The sequence below is a fragment of the Portunus trituberculatus genome, chromosome 38 (assembly GCF_017591435.1).
Source record: "Portunus trituberculatus isolate SZX2019 chromosome 38, ASM1759143v1, whole genome shotgun sequence".
Lineage (NCBI taxonomy): Eukaryota > Metazoa > Arthropoda > Malacostraca > Decapoda > Portunidae > Portunus > Portunus trituberculatus.
The window spans coordinates 21,665,751-21,689,019 of NC_059292.1; the positions used below are offsets into that span (position 1 = coordinate 21,665,751).

General features: G+C 39.8%; 2 protein-coding genes across 4 annotated transcripts in view; both read left to right on the forward strand.

Moving 5' to 3' along the window:
• The window catches only part of LOC123514897 (transcription factor Sp1-like), an 85,858-nt gene extending 75,110 nt beyond the window's left edge, over positions 1-10,748 (forward strand). Inside the window, exon 15 of the mRNA XM_045273154.1 lies at positions 10,177-10,748. Within this exon, the coding sequence (XP_045129089.1) occupies positions 10,177-10,632 (456 nt within the window). The 3' untranslated portion in view covers positions 10,633-10,748. The remainder of the gene's footprint in view (positions 1-10,176) is intronic.
• Positions 10,749-13,283: 2,535 nt separating this feature from the next.
• The window catches only part of LOC123514682 (eukaryotic translation initiation factor 5-like), a 29,284-nt gene continuing 19,298 nt past the window's right edge, over positions 13,284-23,269 (forward strand). For 2 of the 3 annotated variants that reach the window (XM_045272731.1, XM_045272733.1), the window contains exons 1-4: positions 13,284-13,440; positions 13,706-13,871; positions 20,658-20,766; positions 21,727-21,838. The gene's annotated coding sequence lies outside the window, so the exon portion shown is untranslated. Of the gene's footprint in view, positions 13,607-13,705; positions 13,872-20,657; positions 20,767-21,726; positions 21,839-23,269 lie in introns of all 3 variants that reach the window. The other variant, XM_045272732.1, reaches the window with a different exon arrangement.

Below are 23,269 nucleotides of genomic sequence, written 5' to 3' on the forward strand. Positions count from 1 at the left end.
GGGGAGTTTTAGGACTGCCTTACTGGTTGAAGCTGATCTAGTAGAGTGAGGAAAGATGATGTTGAGGTCAATGCCAGCAGATCGCATGATATCTTTTGTCCAACGATGCAAAGTGTCTTGTGAGGCTACCCTTATCGGAGGTTTCATGGTTAGAAAGAAGCCTGTGAATGGTCCTCGGAGGGCGTAGGTGCGCTCGAGATAACTCACAATGGAATTGACTATACACAATCTCCTGTCAGTGGGATAAGCCACAAAAACCAGTCTTGATGTTTTTATATGGTCAGCTATTCTGAAAGAGACTCTAAGCTCTGAGATAGTCATGTTTCTAATGTCTAATAAATACAAAGTTTGACCACGTTGACCAGAGAGTAGAAGCATTAGAATACAGGGGATCCTCGCAATTCGACGGGATTAGGGCAGTTTTTCATCGGTCGAATCACCTTTAATTCGAATTGTGAAGCAATTTTTCCCATAAGATACTTAAGAATTAGGGGGGATAGGGACCAACCTACAGCCTAGACCCCCTAAAACATCACTATAACCTTTAAAAAACACTAACCTAGACTAAATCAGTACTTCATTTATATCTATCTTTTTATTAAACACATTAGGGTGCTGTACAGTACATTTTTTTTCAATAAAAACACTTGCATGATGCAGCAGTCTCGTGGTACTTGTCCCTGTTCTTCCAAATTATTGATACTGTTGATCTAGGGACACCCATTTGTAGTGCAACGACACTGTGAACTATACCTGCCTCACACTTTCTTATAAGCTCAAGCTTATCTTTGAAAGGCAGGAAGTTGTTCTTCTTAGGGCTGGGGAACGCCGGCTGGGGCAAGAGTGATGCAGATTAAGTGACGCACAGTCCGCCACTACAAATTTTTGTTTCTCTCTACTATGCATTTCCTCCTACTTTCACCTACCACTCGTGCAGATTTTCCCGTATTTTCACCTACGCCAATCCCAAAATTCCTTTTTGTACATGCATATACAGTAATCGCCCGTGTATCCGGATTATAGCAGCCAAGGTCCTGGCGGATACGCGGAATTTCCTCTCCCAACCCCTTATAAATTGAGAAAAAACATGTACATAACCCAAATAGGTAAGAAAACAATGAATGAAAGCACATTAAATGAGTGTGTATACAATAATGACTTCCTGGAGCATGGTAAAATGATAACATCAGATACCTGCTTCTCTAGAAAATGTGAGGGTTGGGAAGGTGCCATCAGCAGTGTCATGGCAATCTGCTGTTTTACTGCTGAACTGGACACTATCTGAGTCATTATTAGTATGATGAAGTGAGATAATGATAGTGAAGTATTTATTGCTTGTCTGGTACAACTTTTTACCTCTGTCTCAACATAATCTTTTGTAATGGTGTTATTGTGAGAGCTATGTGATGTAAATTGTGATGACAAAAACAGTAAGAAAAAAAAGACAGTGTTTGAAAAGATCATAACAGTCTTATGATAGAGAGATGGTGGAGAAGCCTGGCAGTGAGGCATGGGGTCTTGAAGGGGGAGATAACACAAATGACGGAGGGGAGAGGGGAGGCCAGAATTGAAAGTCCAGCTGTCTCCCAACAATACATTTGTTTGTTTGTTTCTAGTTGTCTTCTCTTCCTGATGTTTCTCATTCTAATTCTCATCAACTTATACCTGTCAGGCAAAACTTAGAGAGCTAAATGACACACCTCCCTACTTGACTCCTGGCCACGTACTGTGTAGGGTGTGAGTCTGACTCACACCCTACACAGTACGTGGCCAGTACTTGTGTGGTTGTGTCATAGCCTGACTCACTGAATCAGGCTATGACACAACCACACAAGACATTTAAAAATGGCTTCCTGATGGGAAGGGTATTTAATTATCCCAAAATAAACTATACCATCTGGTAATTTAGGGTCTGAAGGTTTTTGAGATACAATAGTAATCCCAAAATCTTAAATGCCCCAAAATTGAATAAATAAATCCTGCAACTCTCTAAAGTCTGAGTTTAATTTTTTTTGGGGGGTGGGGAATTCATATAAGTCAGATATATATACGTATTATTGTGTGAAAATAAATGTATTTATACTTTTTCCAGTTTTATTCTTTTACTACAAAAGAAATAAAAAAAAACTTTCTGGTATTGAAAAATTAACTTTTCTTCGGTATATTGTCGTATCAGACTGGAGGATGTACAAGGAAATAAGCGATCTACTCTCGTCCTAATGGAGCGCCTTGCCACATTGCACCATACTCCCACATGTTGCGTCATATATATATATATATATATATATATATATATATATATATATATATATATATATATATATATATATATATATATATATATATATATATATATATATATATATATATATATATATATATATATATATATATATATATATGAGGCCCCGCGTGCCAAACAATCGTAACCCTGAAATTTGAGATTTTGAGATAACGGCTGCTCCATGGAGTAGAGGGATGTAAAAGTCATATGGTGATGCCGGCCAAGCCAAATCCGACCTTCTAGGTACCTACAGCAAGGTGCCAAGTCGAGCGAAAACACTTGAACAAAAGTAGCGAGATACCCGTTCAATTCTGTGCCAAAGAATAGTAACCTTCCCAGCCCAGCTGTTGCTGCCTGACGTGCGTGACCCAATCAGCAGCGCGTACGGCTGTGACGTCACTCCCACGCCGCGCCTCAGCCAATGACAGCTATGTTTACGCTCTCTCTCTCTCTCTCTCTCTCTCTCTCTCTCTCTCTCTCTGACACGTGTGTGTCAGACTAGCCCTTTAACTTGTAAGGATTAATATTTATTTTTTTCGCTTGAAAAAAAATAATAAAAAATTTACTTTTACAACTATCATCATGAAACCTTCACATATTCCAAATTAAAACAAGTACTCTTAAAATAATAATTTAGAAATGTTTTAAGAAAAAAAAATTACTGCTACTGAGTGGGGTTTAATTAATCCAATGTTAATAAACCGGAAATCTTCTGATTTACTATCAAAAACCTAAATAACTAAACAGAATATATATAACATAGATGTTATATATCTAGATTTTAGCAAGGCGTTTGATAAGGTACCGCATAGGAGGCTAGTGTACAAATTGAGACTACATGGGATAGGGGGTAGGTTAGTTGATTGGATTAGTGAATGGCTTTCTGATAGGAAACAGAGAGTAGTATTAAATGGGGCAATGTCTGAGTGGAAGGAAGTGGTTAGTGGGGTACCCCAAGGATCAGTGCTAGGACCTCTTCTTTTCTTGGTGTACATTAACGATTTAGATATAGGAATTAGTAGCAAAGTATCAAAGTTTGCAGATGATACTAAGATAGCATGTGCAGTACAGGGTGAAAAGGACAATTACAGAATACAACGAGACCTGGACAGGCTGATAGCATGGGCAGACAGGGAGTTTAATTCTAAAAAGTGTCAGGTTATGCATTTAGGTAAAGACAACACAAACTTTAACTATGAGATGGAGGGATGTTGGCTAGAGGCAGTAGAGGAAGGAAAGGATTTAGGAGTAGTGATAGACAGGACTATGAAATTTTCAAAGCAATGTTAAGAAGCAAGAAATAGGGCAAATAGGATCCTTGGTTTTATAAATAGAAATGTTAGTTATAAAAGTAAGGAAGTGGTGCGTAGCTTATATAATTCCTATGTTAGGCCCCATTTAGAGTATTGCATACAGGCCTGGTCACCCCACTATAGGCAGGATATCAACATGTTAGAAGCAGTTCAGAGAAGAGCAACTAGGATGATACCAGCTTTGAAGCGCCTGGAGTATAGAGATAGAATAAAGGAATTAAACATGTTTTCATTTGAGAGGAGATGTATAAGAGGGGATATGATAGAGTTATTTAAAATGTTCTCAGATACAAACTACATAGATATGAGATCTTTCTTTACCTTAGAGGAGGGAAGTAGGACTAGAAATCATGACAGGAAGATTAGAAAGCTGCAGGTTAGATATAAGAAAATATTTCTTTAGTCATAGGGTGGTAGACTTCTGGAACGCATTGCCAGAGACGGTTGTAAATAGCACTAGTTTGACAATGTTTAAAAACAGATTAGATAAGCACTTAAATTTATTAGATTTATAATTATGTATAGCACTGCATGATAGTTTTTATAAGAAATTTACTATAGTTAAACAAGACATGATCCCCATGTATGGGGACCACAAATTGTAGAGGATTTCGCTGCAGGACTTAGCCCTGTTAATGGGCCAAATATTTAGAATTAGTATATAATGTATTGTGTACTTGTAAGTGTATCTATAAATACTGATGACGAGGTCGCTGTGCGACTGATACAGGATAACCTAGATGGGCCCTGGTGGCCCTTTGTTATCCTATTATTTATGTTATGTTATGTTATGTTATGAACTACCCAAGACCTTTCATTTCATGTATAATACTTACATATTCTGACCAATCTTAGGTGCGTAATCAGTGTTTAACTTTAAGCGCGTTTTACTCAAAAGTAGGATTTTCGGGTTATGATTGTTTGGCACGCGGGGCCTCATATATAATCCATATTTCATAAACTGTAATGGGTACCCAGACAAATATTTAGTGTTTGAAATAAAAAAAAAAAAAAAATCCCCTTCATATTGTCAATAAACTCTCTAGTTTCCCTTGCAAATTACTATTTTCCCTGTAGGCATTCCCTACCCCCTACATTAAGCTAAAATCACCTACTGTAGGGGATTTCCCCTATGAGTGGCAGCCTTGGCACAGGGTAGCGTCAGTTTACACTTCCACCTGGCGGGCTGACGGCGAATTCGGGCTGGCGGCGGATTTGACCGGGTGGATGGCACGCGAGATATGAATGTCGAATTGGCGAGTCAGTGTTGGGTATTAATTAACTGAGTACGAATTGGCGATAATTCGAACTGCGAATGGTTGAATCACGAGGATCCCCTGTAGATAATTTTCTCGATAACTGGATAAGTGATAATTCCTCATTAGGTCCAAGACCTGCAATGTAATCTAAGACCAAGTGAGGGTCCCAGGTGGTATGGTATCGGGGAAAAGATGGTTTCTCTTGGAAGACTGCCTTCATAAATCTGACAACCAAGGGATGCTGTCCCACAGGCTGATGATTGATACTGGCTACTGCTGAAATAGCTGACCGTATTGTATTCATTGAGCTGTAGGTTCAGCTCGTTTCCTTCTTAAATTTAGATAAGAGGTATTCTAAGAGAACATTTAAATGTGGCTGAAATGGATTAATTTCCCTGCCGAGGCAAAAAGACAGCCATTTTTTTAAATGTGGCCCATATTGAGTCCTCATGCTTGTCCTCCAGGAACTAAGCAAAAATTGGGCAATGTCTAATGATAGGCCTTGACTAATGAAGGATTCCCTGATAATAGCATTGCTGCTAAGACCAACCCTTGGACCCGAGGATGTGTGAGGATTGGATTTTGCAGTAGCACTAGAGAATGTCGAGGGAGGAGAACAGGGGCTGCTGCTAAGAGGTAGAGGGCTGTTGGAAACCAGACTTGTGTTGGCCACAAAGATAGGATCGACGTGACTGTTGCCTCGTCTTCATGAATTTTCTGCAGAACTCAGATTATACTGAAAGGGGGAAAAGTGTACAATTTCTTATTGGACCAGGTCAATGTGAAAGCATTAGTATGTATAGCACATGAGTCTAGCTTCCATGAAACATAATCAGATAACTGAGCGTTAATTCGGGTGGCAAAGAGATCAACCTCAGGCATGGGAAAAAGCTGACATAAGCTATGGAAAATATGGGGCTGCAACATCCACTCAGCATCTAAGTTTTTCACACAAGATTCCTTGTCTGCCTCTGAATTATGTAATCCCTGTATATGTTGTATTGACAGGATAATGCCCCTCAACTCAGCCCAGGCAAAAATCTGTTCAACTATCGTGTTAAGACTAAGCTTGATGCTACCACAACGATCTAAACAGGCAATTGCAGTAGTATTATCAGAGTGGATGCGGATGTGAGTGTCCCTGCTATTCTTGCAAAGGGACTGAAAACCCAAGAGAATTGCCTTCAGTTACAGACAATTGATGTGGTCCAGTTCGTCATGAGCCCAGTGACCCCTAGTCTTGGTATCCCGACCACAGCACCCCAACCAGTCAGGGAAGCATCACAAAACATTTCAAGTTGGTAGGGACAGGATCGTAGTGACTTTACTTGAGAATCTATGTTATTAACCGACCAGGCAACCAACTCCCGGGCATGACAGTCCAAAAGAACAGGTGAGTTATAATTAACATGGTGGTTAACAAGCTCCCTGTTGTGCAGTATTTCTAAATATTTATATATGAGTGGGGCCAACTCTACAGCAGGATCAGAAGCTATGGCCATACCTATGAAAGAGGAGAGTGCAAGTAAGGAAACATCCCTGTTCAGAAGGAGTAAACGCTGTGCCTTTAAGCGTTCTTTCTTACGGGACGTCAGGGTAGAAGTCATGTTTACAGAGTTCAAAATTATCCCAAGGAATTCTATCTCTTGGGTGGGTGTTAGGACTGATTTATTAAGATTCACAGTGAGCTCTAAGGAGTCAAGAAGATGCAAGGCATAAGTCACATGAACCTGCAGAGTCTCAGTGGAGTCAGCAATAAAAGACAATTGTCCAGATAGCAGAACACAGTTATTCCCAGCTTATAAAGGTGCGAGAGGACAGATTTTAATAGTTTAGTGAAGATGTGGGGTGCAGATGTCAGACCCTGCGGTAGACAAGTGAAGCGGAACTTCTCGTTGCACCAGATAAATTGAAGCCATTTCCTCGTCCTCTGGCCTGAGAAATATGCATCTGTCAAATCTATAGACATGAAAAAACATTTGGGGAGGATTGGAGGTATCACATCCTTGTGAGTGTCCAGTTTAAAGTGAATGTGTTCAACATGATCATTAAGTTCTTTTAGATTCAGTATGACTCTGGCAGTACCATCATCCTTTTTGAGAGTAGGGAACACATTAGAAATGAAACCGTGATCCCCTGGTGGACATAATTCTACTATACTGTACCATGTTCAATAAATTTGACCATGGCAGTGTCCAGGGCAACACTGTCTGCAGTAGATAAATGTAGGGGACTTGGAGGTTTACCCTGTATGGGAACATTCACAAAAACTAGAAGTTTCCCATGAACCATGTCATGAATCTATTTATCAGAAGACAAAGGCGCCACTGTAACTTAGCATTAAAGATCTTACCCCTACGGAAATTTGCAGGATTGTTAACCAAAGTAGGTACAAGAGAGCTTACTGAAAGTGAACTCACTGGAGAGTTCTGTCCACTGGCCTCCCCTTCCCCTGGGGAGGTCTCTGGCCTAAAAAGGCCTCGTCTGGGACCGTGGGCGTCCCTGTTGTGGGTAGGAAGGCCAGTAAGGATGTCTACTCGTCTGCCAAGGCAGGGCAAACCGTTTGCCAGGACCCTTGTGAGGACGGAAGGTGGGCCTCCCAAGTTTCCTAGACTTGTGGATTTCCTCACATTTCTTGACGATGTCGAAAGGGAACAAGTCATCCTGACCCACTTCACACTCCCATTTCCAGAGCTCTTCAAGAGCAGAGTAATTTACATGAATCCGTGCCACCTCTTTCCTCAGCTGATTAATATAGTTGACAGCAGAAGCAAGGAGTCTGAAGATGTTATTAAGGCTCTCAAGGTAGCAGGTAATGGGCTGAACATGTCTATCACCAATGTTGCTTATGCAACGTGCAAGAGGGACTAAAGCCTTCACAAGCAGGCCATTAGTGAGGGAAAGGCGAGTGTCCACTAACTTGCCCCCAATGCTCATACATTTGATGATGGCAGAGTTGGTGACTGGCACCTTTAAGTTTGGCACATTGTTAGGGAGCTTGATCCTGTCACACGTCTGTTTAACACTGTCAGAAGAGGACCGGCGTCTCAGACTCAGGTTGAGGATGGAGGCCAGGCGCTCAGACAAAGGGTCACCCAACTCCTACTCACCATGGAAATGGCCTGCAAACTCCTCAAGAGCTTTTTGGAAGGCCACGTCAGCAACAGGATCACCTTGAGATTGACAAGCTGTGAACGTGTCGAGATCATCCAGTGGGTCAGACATGGATGCCTGAGGCGGATAGTCAGGAACTGTAATGGCCTCATCCTCTTGTGGTGGAGATGCGGCTGGTATGTTTGCACCACTTGGGCCAGTCACCGGGGGGGGTGGGAGAAGACAACTGAAAAGTGCAGTCAGCCAGAGGCAGGGAATTGTTACCTTCACCGGAAGCTTTCCTCCGCTTGGTTGTACAGTCCAGGGGGTCCTTCTCACGACGCTTACCTTCGGAGGAAGAGGAGGAAGGACGATGTGGGGTTCCTTGGCCCTTGTCCTGGTCCGACATAACTCTTCCAGAAAAAAAATGAAGAAAATGCCGGGTAAAACAACAGGTAAATAAAATTACGTACTTAGATCATCCATGTGTAATCCACAAAAGTGTTATCACCATAGTGCCAACATGTGTCCTGGGATCACATATGTATAATTACCATGGTGCTAACATATATGTCCTTGTATTATATATGTGTAATCACAGTAGCGCTAACATATATGTCCTTGGATCATATATGTGTATCATAGTAGCACTAATATATATGTCCTTGGATCATATATGTACATGCACAAAGGAGTAAAAACGGTGACAAAACTGGAAAACTAACTAGGACGACTTGAGAAGGCCGGTAAGGGAAAACCATGTTGACCGAAGTGCAGAAAGAAGAGTGAGCGGACCACGTGGAGTCTAGCAGTGAACTGACGTGGAACTGGCAATACAAGCATCTTGTCTACTACCGGTGATGTCAGTTAATTGTTGTGAAGTGAAATAGGCCTTTTTTGGTACCATTATAAGTTTTTAAATGAAAAACTACCAACAGAACGAAGAAGAATGTTGTTTTTCCCAAGACATGGCAGGAGTAGGGATGCATACCGGCATCCAGTATACCGGTATTACCAGTAATATGGTATAGAATGGTACAGTGGTGGCTGTGAGAAGGGAGATGACAGAGCTTTGTATACGACCAAATGTGTGGCCATTTGATTACTAGATATTTTCATCACTAATAAGCCTTTGGTGTTAATGTAAGTTTATAAATGAAAGACTACAGATAGAATGCAGGAGAATGTTATTCTGATGACCACAGCAGCACAAATCACAACTGGTGGAGGGGGAAGGAGGGACACCAGGGAGCCTTTGTTTACAACCACGTGTGTGGACGCTCAACTATCAGATATTTTTTCGAGTATTAAATTGAGCTTTTGGGTTCAAGTATTGAAAAGTTCAAGTATTGAGTCTCCACTGTACACTCATCTGCCGTGCCACCGAGAAGGGGTTAATATCAAAGTATCACCCTGCATTATATATGAACATAACTTGTGTATAGTACATTTCTGAAACTTTTGGAGTTTATTTTTTTATGTACAAGCTCTAAGGTAGATGTACATTTAGATGCTTTTTAATATTTATAATCATGCAATGTATCTGTCTTTATGGAAGCTCCACAAACATTGACATATTTAAATCAGGGATGAGCAAATTTTTCAATACAAAGACTTCATTTAGAATCATGACTTTAAAATAAAAAAAATAAAAGTATTTTTAAAGAAAAGTCACTCTCCCATGCATATGCACATCTGCAGCAAGAAAAAGAAATATTACAATAGTATTTGGTGTTGCTTGGTAACTTGCTCATTCAAATTTACCAACAATTAATGGACTGTATGAATTCTTATGGCAGGCTACACTTGGCCTGCAGGCCATAGTTTGCCCATACTTGATCTAAATGGTAGTTATGAGAGAAAATTGCTGGAGACTGAACTCCTGGCAGGATATTCAATCTTATGCGAGTCCAAAAAGTTAATGATCAGAATAATATGATCTTTAGGAAGTAAATGGAATTGATCACACACACCTGCTTTACCCTTTGCTGCTACATTCACTGTATAAGAAATGTCTAGTGATGAAGGCAGTATTCCAGTATCCTAATAGAACTTTTGTGGCTATCAGTGTTTAGAATCCACCGCTATCATGAGTTACTTTTGTAATAACAGACACTTCAAGAAACCATCCTGCCTTCTTTACATAATATTGTATAATCCCTGTAAATATACCTGCTCTTTGCCTAAAGTGTCAGGTGAAGTGAGCAAGACTGACCTTTTCTGACAGGTGGCTGGAGGCTCAGTGGCCAGTGGAGGGGACGGTGCCATCAACGGCTACAGTTCCTATGTGATCACCATTGACGGCATCTCCACTGTATTCCCCAATCCTGTACGACTATCAGGTGGTGGTGGCAGCAGTAGTGGTGGACACCAGGGAGAGGGATTGCAGGTCATCACAGGTGACATTCTGTCTCCAGAGGTCAAAATGACTAATTATGACCCAGAGGAGGACACCAAATTGCCTCCAGAGGCACACCCCTTCTCTCAGGACAAGGGAGGGCGACCAGGTCCTCACTCTATGTACAATGTGGCTTCAGCCACCAAGGGCACCAGTCAGGATCAGGCAGGGCGGGACTATGGCCCTCCAGACCTGCAGCAGACAATCCTTCTGGAGCAGCAGCCAGGGACCCTGAATGCCACTCTCCAGGACCACAGCCTTGTCTCCAAGCCCAAGGTGGAGTAACTTGTATATGTTTATTTGTTTGTTGTGGTGTAGTGAGCTGTGTGGACCAGGATCTCTCTTTCATCACCACCAGGCTGTGCTGAAAACAATAAAAATGTATGAAGGATGGAGTACAACTCAGTTCTTTTCCCTCTGTCCCAATTATTATTTAAAAAAAATTTTTGTATAAACTGATCACTTTCATGGTGTTGAGGAAAAAAAGAAAAGAAAACTAATCATGACCAACAGTATCATTAAACCTGGTAGGTATGTGCTGCTAAAAGGACACAATATAACACCCAAGCTCTTCACTACAGCCAGACAGGAGTAAAGTAACAGCTGACAGGGTCATTGTCATGTCATTGCTATTCATGTTCTACAACACATATGCCCCACTCTCACACAGCATTCTTGGAGAAATCAGCATTCCTACGTCAGTTCTATTAAGAACATATCTGCTTTTACATGTTAAGATAGTGACTTAACCAAACAAACTTAAGAACTTTGGCTAACCACCAAAGTCATTAGGGATTGTCAATGAACTAGCAACAAAATGTTCATACCTTATGTATGCTACATCAAACAAATCTCTAATATCTATGTGTATTTCTAATTTGTTTAAGGACATTCATACTACTGTACTAGTCCTGACCTATATTCTCTGGTATAGTATTGTGAATGACTAGCAAAGTGAATACAATCTTCAAATAAACACATTTTTGGTAAAGAAGTATGTATAGGAATTATGGACTTTTGTTGCCATAGTTTTAAAGAACATGCTATAGGTTCTAATAAAGACCATTTTCAAAAGCCACAAAGATTGATAGGTAAGTTTTCATGAGTGTATTTTTTTCACTCAAGGTAAATTGATTAGTAAACTGTCACCATGATCTTGTAAGTCTTCATAACTTGTATCATGATTTGTTAAAAGTTATTGTAATAAGTTATATAGATATGAAAACATTTCTTTGAAAAAAAGCATTAATGATTAAAGTTTAAAGAATAAACTTTACTTTAAATGGAGTATGGGATCGAAGTTTTGTTATACAAACTATTTCTCAGTGCTGAAAATGGCCATATATTTTAAAAAGAGTGTTTGTTCTTTTGGTAGGTACAATCTTGTTTATTCTCGTTTATTCTCATGATGTTAAATTTCACAATGATCAAGGTATAATTGTCTGCCTTTTATCACTTATTTCACTAGTTAAAGGATAACTAGACTGATCGCACTTTCAAGTCTTTCATATGTCTTATGCCCCTGGTTTTGAAACGCTTTATTCCCTACTAACTTAAGGTTTACTTGCCAAGGTTACGACCATAGACTGGTCTAAACAGTAGTCTATATTACCATCCACACAATCATCAATCAATTTCTCATGAATGTTTTATCGATTAATGATATAGAATACTCCCTGAACTTTCACTAGAATCATGAAAACACCACGGAAACCACTTAGTCTTACAACTTAATATATTGATAGGTTTCTAGAAACAGGAAGTGGAAGTGCTGAGACATACTACAGAGACAGGCTACAAGGTAGTATTTAAAGATGCTTTCATGATTAAATTAGTAGTATTAACAAAAATTCTTCATCGCTAATGATGAAAATTGCCCATTATAACTCATATCTTTGTTTCTATAGCCTTTCAAAACGTTCCTTATGAAAAATAAAAAAAATAAATAAAAATAACTTTACTGAACGCTGCTCCCTCACTACGTGTTTTCGGTCTCAGAGATTACTATAGTTATGTGAACTCGAACATGACCATAAACTAGACCATGTTTATATATCGACAGAACAATGGAAATACCCTCAAAATTCATGTAACATATTAACTGTTATAACTTTTTTCGTGTGTGTGTGTGTGTGTGTGTGTCGAGACACGACGCAGAAGTGTTTTAACTTAGTAAGGCGACAGTGACGTAATTATCGTCACGCGATGGGGAAAAAAAATATCTTCTTTTAAATCCTGTTACAAAGTGGCAAGAAACCAAAGTCAAGTTTGCACAGTTAGTGTTTCGATATTTGAGTTGCCGCGTTTAAAATTATCCCTGTTGCGTCATCATGGCCATCATATCTTCTGAAACACATGAGCCATTTCTTCCGTGAACATATACGGAAATACCAATGTTATATCTATAATCTCACACAAAATGATAACAAGAAAAGAAAAAAAGAAAAGGTCAAGTTTAGTAATATTTTTTTTTCCTTGCTATTTGTATAGCTACAATATATGTAAAACCATTTTTCTACGGTAGGTAGGTAACCTAATGTAGCCTAATAAGAACCATTTTTTTTCTTTTACTGCAATATCCGTTTTTAGTGTTGGAGTTTTAATACCTACTTTGATATCATGTGAGGTAAGTATCTGAATCAATGATTTTTTTTTTTTATAGAAATATTTGAAAAAATATATATAGGACTAATAATTCAATTTGTTTCTCTCATTCTCATCATTACGCCTTATTTAGCTTCGAGTATATTCTTACACACTATTCATTATGAATCGCAAGCTGAAATTGAACGGGTTAATTGTAGTAGGTACGATAGCTAAACTTTAATTGGTAAAATATTAACACTAAGTTTTATTCCAACTTTATTATTCCATCTCATTTAGCATCAAGCGTTAGCTTACGCAAGTTCTTCTTTTTTATAGAAATATATCTAAATCATGCAATGAATAGAAGAGAAAGGTGGTATTATATATTTGGCATCTCAGCCCGAGGCTCGCTTAGCCAACCATTCCGACCTCACCACAGCCTTTGTGGCGGCAACACCCTGCGACTCTCGTCTGCATTTCTGCGTCCTGACGATCGAGTTATCAATAGTGAGTACTTCTGTGTGGCGTGGCTGCTAGCATACACCCGTGTCTACCTGATGTGTAGCTGGTTAGGAGATCAGTCTCGCCAGTGTTCAAATAATACGGATATAAGATGGCGCATGCCCAGACAGTTTCGATTTCTGGATGGTGCAATATTTCTCTCAATATCTAGGTAAGGATTGATAATTTTGAGCTGAGATTGCGTGCATAGGGCCTTAGGTGTGTAGGGGTGTGTATGTGGTGCAATAGGGTTGATGTGCCGCTGTTTCAGGTGAAGCCAGCAGACAGCAGAGCAGCAGCAGCAGGCAGCCCCGAGCAACAGCAGCAGCAGCGAGTCGCCATTCTGCCGTGCCGAGCAGCGGACGCGGGCGCTCCTCTCCCTCTTGCCGCATCGCCAGCCCTCGACGGCACTTTCATGATTTTATTCAGTTGGCACAGTGAGTATGGATGTGTCTGTTTGCGTGTCACTCTATGCGTGTAAGTGTTTGTGCTTGCGTGGCGTGTCTGTACGCGTGTAACAATACAGTGCAGCTGGTGTCTGTCTGAATGCGTGTACCTGTCCCTGCTGGCTGGTGCCCTGCCCTGCTGCTGGCTGCTTGTCACGTGTGTGCCTTGCCGCCATCCAAGGTTGGGGTGATGATATTATTGGCAGCTGGGGTTACGGCTGTTCTTCGTGGCTGCAGTGGTGGTGGTCTGCTGTACTTGTCTTATGCTGTCTGCTAGTGACCACCCTCCATCCTTGCTGCTCTGCCACCCCTCCGCTGCTTAACCATGTCCTATATTAAGGCTGATGCCCCTTGTAATATTTAGATTGAGCTATGACTGCTGTTGGTCTCGCACATATGTAGACTTAGTGCTGTCAGATCTCGCAGACCATTCTGGAACACATGTCACGCCTCAACCCGGCGGCGGCGGCGGTGGTGGCGGCTTTCAGGGAGGCAGGTAGGCAGGGCGGAGATTGCACACTCCAGCATCAGTTCCTTGCTAATATGCTGTGATGTGACTACCTGATCCTTTTGTATTGCTTGTATTTTCTCTCTCTCTCTCTCTCTCTCTCTCTCTCTCTCTCTCTCTCTCTCTCTCTCTCTCTCTCTCTCTCCCACTTAAATGCCTACGTATTCATTACCACTGGAAGTCTGTAATTTTTCTGAAATCAGTTTAAATTGTGTGTTTAACAATTCATAATTTTTTTTTTTTTTTTTTTTTTTTTTTTTTTTTTACACGTAATAGCTCTTGGTTTTTTTTGTTTCCATATGGCAACTGTAGGATAACAAGTATGAGGAACACAATTCAATATTACACATTACAGTATGTGCTGTGATGTCCAACATCCACATGAACAAAGACCACCACTATTTTTTGCTCTTCGTTCTCTTACCTGATGAGGTTCGTGGCACCCGGCAACCAAGTCATTTACAAAACTTCAAGACAGAAATGGCAAGCCACATCCTGCTGATGCACCAGTTATCAGATAGATATTTTTGTCTCAAAATTTCTGTTAATTAACAGCTGCGTGGTGCACCATATGCAGTGATAGAGATACATGAATAAAATAAGTCATAACAAAGTAGTAATTCTGTAAGATGACTTGCTAAGGCTATTTTGTAGGACTTGGTAATAGACACTGCAGACTTGGGTTAAGAATTCTGTAATGAAATTGTGCACACTAAAAAAATTGCTTTCTATTCTAACCTTGAGAAAAGACCAGATGCAAACATTTTGATGTGGTGTCCCTGGTCAAAGAAAATGTAAAGAATGGATCAAAATATGATTCCCCATGGAAAATGTTTTTTATGTTTTTGTTTGTTTTTATTATACTATTGTATAATTACCTGCTTTTCACAAAGAACAAACTCACAGTTCTCAGAAAAGTATCATAATCAATTTGGATATTTTTTTGTCCAGTACTGTTGAACATCCAGTTTTTGAGATCATGCAAAAATTAATTATTCTAGAACTGGCCAAATTTAAAATATATATATATATATATATATATATATATATATATATATATATATATATATATATATATATATATATGAGGGAGAGAGAGAGAGAGAGAGAGAGAGATAATGATATAATGGTATAGAAAGAATCTTGATTGACATTTCTTAAGACATTAGGAAAATTGTTGGTGGCACCATTTGCTGTTGGTGAATATTCAAAATATGGTGATAGAAGTGTATGTATACAGCATATATGAAATATGCTGTAGAAGGTGTAGCTGAAATACCAGGGCATTTGCTGACACAGCAAATAAAACATTGATAAAGATAGGAAATACAATCATCAACAAGTTTCATAATACTGTACTATTAATCGTGGCCTGAGCACTCCCATACACATAGGTGAAGGATCAAACCACACCTGGCACCTGTCACCCTGTCACAACCCAATATATATCCCGACCTATATACACTGATGTTACAAATCTTGCAAGGCATCACATCTAATGTACCAACCATCACATTATTGCAGACATGTGCATTGAAACCTTGTCATGTGCATTGAAGCCCTGTCATGTGTACTGAACCCATGCCATGTGCACTGAAGCCCTGTCCTGTGCATTGAAGCCCTATTTTCTATAATACTGAACAAGCTTGGGTTGGGGTGGAGGAAGCAGATGCTGCACCATCACAGAATCATGAGAACTTGTTTATTGGTCCCCTCTTGACCCAGTAAAAATGGTTCTCAAGCATCTGTTCACAGCTGCAAGTAATGCTTAGGGTAAAATTGAATTGCAAATGTTGTGCAATCAGTTCTTAGTCATGGAAATAACTTGAACAGCAAATGTTGGCAAGTAGATGCTTAGTCTTTGATACTTTGTTGTGGATCATATGATGAAATGTGTAGCTATAATCTTTGATAGTTGTGAAAATATCTTTTAAACTGCTTGCACTCAAAGTTGCCATGTGATATACTTGCTATCATATGGATGTGTGTGTTATAAAGCTTTAGGAAAAGCAAGATACTAATTCTGATGTCCCACATCTTTGGTCTAGAGCTGTGAATATCCTGGTCTATGGGTGAATGTTCAGAATGTTTTGTGAGTGGTCTAGAACACTCATTTTGAAGTGATCCTGGCTGTTTAAAAGCCTGATGCATAGCTTCTACAGAATCTGGAAGAAATATAGTATTCAATTAAATTATGGATCCACACAGCTTCCCTAAGAAATAGTAAATGGTATCATTGATATCACTATTTTACTGCCATAACTAAACTAAAAATCTTTACTGAATTATGACATCTTCCGTATTAAGTGTTTGTGTTAATTACTTGCATGTTATCCTGAGGCAGTAATGGTTTATATTTGCCCCATTTTGTCAGCAGTGAGTCAGTGTTATTGTTACACCACCTTATAACATCAGGAAGGCAGGATTCAGAAGCCTTATCAGCATGTGATAGTGCAGTGAAACGTGGTGCCAACACATGTAGGACACATGAGCAGCTGGATTCAAGCTTGTGTTAATGCATGGGCAGCTAAGACAGGCAAGAAGATAATGTTTAATATAAGGGATGAGATTCAGAACATAGTAAAAACATGGTGTCAGCCAGTGAGAGTGGAGAGCGGGGACTTATACAAAACATGGTGTCAGCCAGTGAGAATGGAGAGCGGGGGCTTATACAATAAAGTAACTTGTACTCTCCTGTAAATCATCAGTTGCGCATGAGGCCAACACCCCTTGTATAAGTAGTCATCTAGTCAAGGTGTAAACACATTCATACAGTTAGACCTGCTAGTATTCAGTGCTTTGGTGCTAAACAGTTTTCCCCTGACACCATTGTACCATATGGAAGTTCATTTAATTGCCTTATTTATGTCCCTCACTGTTGTATTTTGTACTATGTCTATACTTTCTAGTGTCTGTTTCTGTGCTAAGTTTAAGCATTTGCCATAAGGTTTGTTCCAGCCTTACATTGCCTTATCATTGTTGTGTTTGCCATGAGGAAGTGTAACCTTGGTGATGTGCTTGTATGTAGTCATTGTTGTGAAGGTGATAACACTGATGGTGAACTGAGGGAGAGGAAAGGAATGAAATGTATTAATATTCTGGTGATGAGGTCATGTTTATATTTTTTTGTGGAGAAACAAAAATAGGTTTGAAGGAAGTTATCATGGATACAAATGAACTGGCAGAAGATGAGGGACTTAGTGTATTAGTCTGGTGAATAGAAGTTTATGGGTCTTGATAATGGTGGATAGTAATAGGATGAAAAGGAGTTTGAGCTTTGGTTAAACTTTCAGGAGACTAAAGAAAGCTTGAAGTGACCATATGTACACATGAGAAACTGTTATCTGGGGATGAGAGGAGGTTTGGGGTGTGTCAAGATGATGGAAGGTGATGAGTTGAATGAACATATGGCTAAGCTTTTGAGAGAGACCAAAGGAAACTTGGAGTAGCACCACAGCTGGTGAAATGAGGGAGGAAGTGCTAATTGAGTGATAAAAGAAAGTATTAAGGTGCTAAGATGATAGTGGAGAGTGATTGAGTGAAAAATTTTAGCATGGTAAACTTTTTGTAAGAGAACAAAGAAGATTTGGAATTGGTTTATATGGTATAGGTACTGGTGATGAGCTGAGGGAAGGTAAATGGTATGAAGTGCATTAGTCTGGCAAAGAGAGGAAGTTTAGGGGTTATAAAATGATGAGTGATTGGGTGAAAGGAATTTTGAACATATGGTTATATATTTTAGAGGGAGAACAAAAAAAAAAAAAAAATTCAAGTGAAGTAGGAACACATGATGAAGTGAAGGATGGCGAGAAAAAAAAAGTTTTCCTGATGATGAAGTGAAGTGTGGAGATAATGAAATAGGGAGGAAGTGATTGGAGTTTCAACATCTTTAACCTTAAGAAAAACTGAAGAAAACTTGGTTTGAAGTAATATGAATCCTTTAAAATGATACTACATTTTATTTTGTATGGATGCCATTGTTTATAGTGGATGTAGAATGTAGATACATGGACACAAGTAGAAGTGGAGGATGTTGAGGCAGACAATCAATCCAGCAAAGCATTTGACTAGAAGGAAAACCTAATCTGTTTAATTGTTCTTGTACATTAATTTGCTATTGAGGTAGCTGCTGCTCTCCTCCTCCCCACCCACTTATTGATGGAGATAGTCATACCTATGCTAATATTCAAAATCTGTTCAGACTTAAATGTCATGTAATTGAGTACCTAGCCAATAGTTTCAGTGACTAAGAGTTGTATCTTACATGGGTTTTTATCTCTTTGATGACTGCCATCTATCTATATAGGATGACTGTACAGAATGGACAAAGTCAAAATTGTACTTTCCAATCATCAGTTGAAATCTGTTAATGTGACTATCTTTTGCATGTGTTCAGCAGTATAATTTCTTTTGTCAAACTTTTATGCAATCTATAAACAAAGACCCAAAAATATTGTGTTCATACTTTTGATTCCATGGTATAATTAATATTTTGTGCAATTGACAGGTACTCATTATCTCCCCATCTCTTGATTTCTCTCAGGATGTAGATGCTAGTGTCATGAGTGGGAGCTGTTAAGCTGTGTTTGACTATCCTGGTGGCTTTGAGGTGTGGCCTGTCTAGTGCTAAAACCTGGCAGATGAGATATGGTGTGTTCAGGTCCTTGTGTTCCTGAAAGTTGTAACACTGCCAATAATCCCAAAAGAAGACAGGAGCCAGGGGCAAGCAAGGATAGGGAGGGATGGGTGGATAGGGTAGAGTGGGTGTGTGAGTGTGTGGGTGTATGTGGGTTAGTGTGTAGGCAGTATTGACGTGTGCAGACTGGATCAGAGCTGCCAGTTAGGAGACCTGATCCTCCATTTTTGGTCTCTTCCTCCTGGATTGGGGAGGAGAGGGGAAGGAGCAGGGGTTGGTATTGACCCCTGAGTGGTGGTTGGGGATGTTAGGGAAGCCTTGGTATGACATGGCAGGGACTTAAGAGGCACATTTGGCAGGGACAGAGGAGATGTCTGCTGCCTGTTGCGTGGCTGTTGCCATGGATACCACCTCAGGTCGGGGGGAGCGGAGGACAGGGCTGTATCCCCCCTCCTCTCCTATACTGCTCTTTCCTTCTCTTCAGGCATCCTTCCCCAACCCATCTCTCTCTCTCTCTCTCTCTCTCTCTCTCTCTCTCTCTCTCTCTCTCTCTCTCTCTCTCTCTCTCTCTCTCTCTCTCAGCCATCCCCCCTCCCTTATTCTGCAGACTCCTCTCTCTGACTTTGGTTTGGATGTGGATCAATACTCTTGTCTCCTTGTGTTCCTGAATAGTCACATCAACCTGTTGCCCCACACACACACACACACACACACACACACACACACACACACACACACACACACACACACACACACACACAGTCATTGCTCTCTTTATTTGTTTAAGAATATTAATAGATTGTATGACTAGTATGATTGTTTTTTGCCTTCCATAAACAATATTGGTTTTCCTTATGCTAAAATTGTGCAGATAGCTTTTTTTTTTTTTTTTTTTTTTTTAAGAGAGAAAGGGGGAGAGGGAGGGAGAAGGAAGGCAGCTGGTGGTGGTAGTGTTGAAGGTGAAAGTTATGGAGTCACTTAAGCTGCAGAAAACCCTGGAGTGTGGTGGAGTCTTCATGAGATCCAGTACATACACTGTTGTGGCTTGAGTGGTGGTGGTTCCCTTAGGGTGGTGTTATGTTGACCTTCCCGCCAAGAAGAGCAGAAGTGGAAAGTGTGTTGCGAATGTGTGTGTGTTAATTACCTTATTGGAAGATTCTTGACTTTTATCTCTGGCTATATGCATGATTTAGTTGTATTTTTATGCATATATGCTTTACTGAATGTCTTGTATCTTATTTGTGTTAGTGAACGATTACATTCAGTCCACACCAAGTTAATTTTATGGTAGAAACATGTATTATTGGATGCAAGCTTTCTTGTGTCTAAGCAATGCAACACATGTATACTGGTGGGTTTACAAGTGCAGCTCAAGGTTGTCAAACATGTCATGTCAATTTACTCTGTGGCTCAGCAAGAAACAGAGTATCACTAAAGATGAAAAGTATTAACAATCTTCTGGATATGTTATTTTTTCTGTGAAGATTCCATGTGTGGTGTAGACAGGTTATCATTAAGTATGGCGAGTTTTCAGTCTTCTTTGGATCTTGTGGTTGGTGTTTTATGTACTATTGGTACTCCATATGTGATAAGAATGTCTTACTTTATCCTTATATTTTCTCGTTTGTTTCAGAGGGACACATATCCCCTGGAAACTGTATATTATCAGTGGAGCCGTTTGGAGGCTTGCTGACACAATCTTGTATGTGTGCGTGCGCCTCAGACACTCCCCTTGATATTAGGTAAGTGGTGGCTCTTCTTAAAAATGATACATCAAAATTCGTTCACAAGGAAGATATTGGTGCACAGTGGTCTTTTGGAAGTTCTGTAGTACATACTAGCTATACATTCTCAAACAATAAATAGATGAGAGAGTTATTCTGATAGCTTTTCATCTTATTTTTGTGCTGGAAGGTTAGATGAAGTAGGTGTTAGTTTAAATCATTGAACTTACCTGAGACCTCTTACTTCCTCACTGATGCAAAAAGTTGTGCTAGTATATAAAAGGCAAGTAGCCATGAATAAATTATTGTGGACAGATTATCAATGGTGTGACCGCTTAGGTCATGGAAGAAAACCTGTCAAGTGGTAACTAGATTTGAGGGACTAATTTAAATTCAATGAGATCTAAAGCAAGTCTTCTGTAGTACCAGTGTGCTTGTAAATAATGGTTTGTAATGAAAGTAAGTGTTCTTTTATGTGCTCAAAAGGTAACATTTCATTACTGACTGCTTCATGTGTTATTTGTGCTTGATGTTTTTGAATTTACATTATTTATATTTTAAGTAGGCTAAGTAAGTTAGGAGTGATAACTTAACGTTTGTGTTTTCTATTGAAGGACTTGCATTTGTTTATCAATGTTTAGAGTGTGAGTTGTCAATGTTTATGGTGTGAGTTGTGAGATTCCTTCTAAACACCTTGAGTCTTTAGTATGGCTTCCTGTACTTAGAGGTGGGATCACAGGACTGTGACTGTGTGTGTGTGTGTGTGTGTGTGTGTGTGTGTGTGTGTGTGTGTGTGTGTGTGTGTGTGTGTTTCACTTTGTTGCAGTTATCATGTTTCACCCAGATACATTTATTTTTAGTGTTCTTATGTTGGGAATTTTTGTTTTTACAACCTCCTTAAACTCTGTCCATTTTGCATCTCTATTTTTTTTTCTCCTGATTCTATGATTGAGTGTGAAATTTATCTTGTTTTTTCAGAAATAGGCAGTTTTCCAGCAACCGGCATCGTAAACTGCAGCCATTCAGGACCTCGTGACTTCAGCAAGCCACCCACCCAGACAGACATCATCCCATTGCGTATTGGCACTAGGTGAGTGCAGGGAAATGATTACTGCTTAAACACACGCGCGCGCGTGCACACACACACACACACACACACACACACACACACACACACACACACACACACACACACACACACACACACACACACACACACACACATTGCCGACACTGCACTGAGAGGAGGCACTGAACAGCTCCCAGGGAACAAGCTACAGCAGGCATTGGAGCCTGACCTAGACATATGTACAGGGGGGGTAGGAGGACCATAGGGTTCTCCTGTCTCCATAATAAATAAATTTTTGGATTGTATAGACAGAAAAAAATGGAGAGAGAAACGGAACTGAGTGGTGCAGCCAGACTTAGGACACCAAAACAAGCACCTGGTGGTGACAATCAGAGATTTATAGAAACACCTGTAGGACTTAGGAGATTGACTGAGAATAATATGATAAAGACTTTTCTAGATTTAGAGACGAAAGAGGAAATATGAGAAGGTTGATAAACGTGGAAAGAGAGTCAAGGTACATGAAAGAAGTGATGTCGAGTTTAATGGACAAGCAGGGCAGACTGACAACGGAAACCACAGAGCTAAGATTGAGATTAGTCGAGTGTGAGAAGGTTAGTGTTATCAATCAAGGATTAAAGGAGGAGATACACGAGATAAAGGAACAAAATGATTACTAAAAGCTACATGTCAAAACAAGGAAAACTCATTAAGGAGTGTACAGGAAAAGTACAGGGTGGGATGAAGGACAGAGTAGAAATTGAATTGTGTGAAAACAAGCTGAAGGAATTACAAAATGCATGGAAACAAGAACAAGAAGAAAAAGTAAAATTTTCTGAAGTAGTAAGTAGACAAATTCACGAATAAACAAAAGACGCTGTTATACAAGTAATTAAGGAGAAAAGATCTAGTGAGAGATATAGTGGATAAGAGGAAGTGTTTCTCAATTTTTGTGATGAAGGAAAGAAACAAACAAGTTCATGAGAGCGTGAAGAGAGAGAGAATTGGCCAAAACTATTATCAAACAGGTCCAGGATAGCACACAGAAGCTGGACAAGGAGGTGAAGGAAGTGATTAGTTTGGGAAGATTTAGTGAAGGGGGTAGGAGACCAACGAAAGTTGAGAATGAGATTGCAGGTGGCGGTGGAGAAAATTATGACAAGGAAAGGGAAGCTGGCCGATGATACTGAACATAAAGATATATGGATAAAAAGAGATATGAACCTAGAGGAGAGGGAAAAAAGAGAAAGTGCTAAGAAATGAAGCGAAGGAAAAAAATTAGAAAAGGACAGAGATCGAGAAAAAGAATTCCTACTGGATGGTTCTAGATATGAGACTAAAGAAGTAGTATCTATGGAATGAGGAGGAGATCGTGGAGGAGGCAAGAAATTAAGAGTGATATATACTAATATAGATGGATTGTTATCCAGCATGTTGGAGGTTAAGGATTAT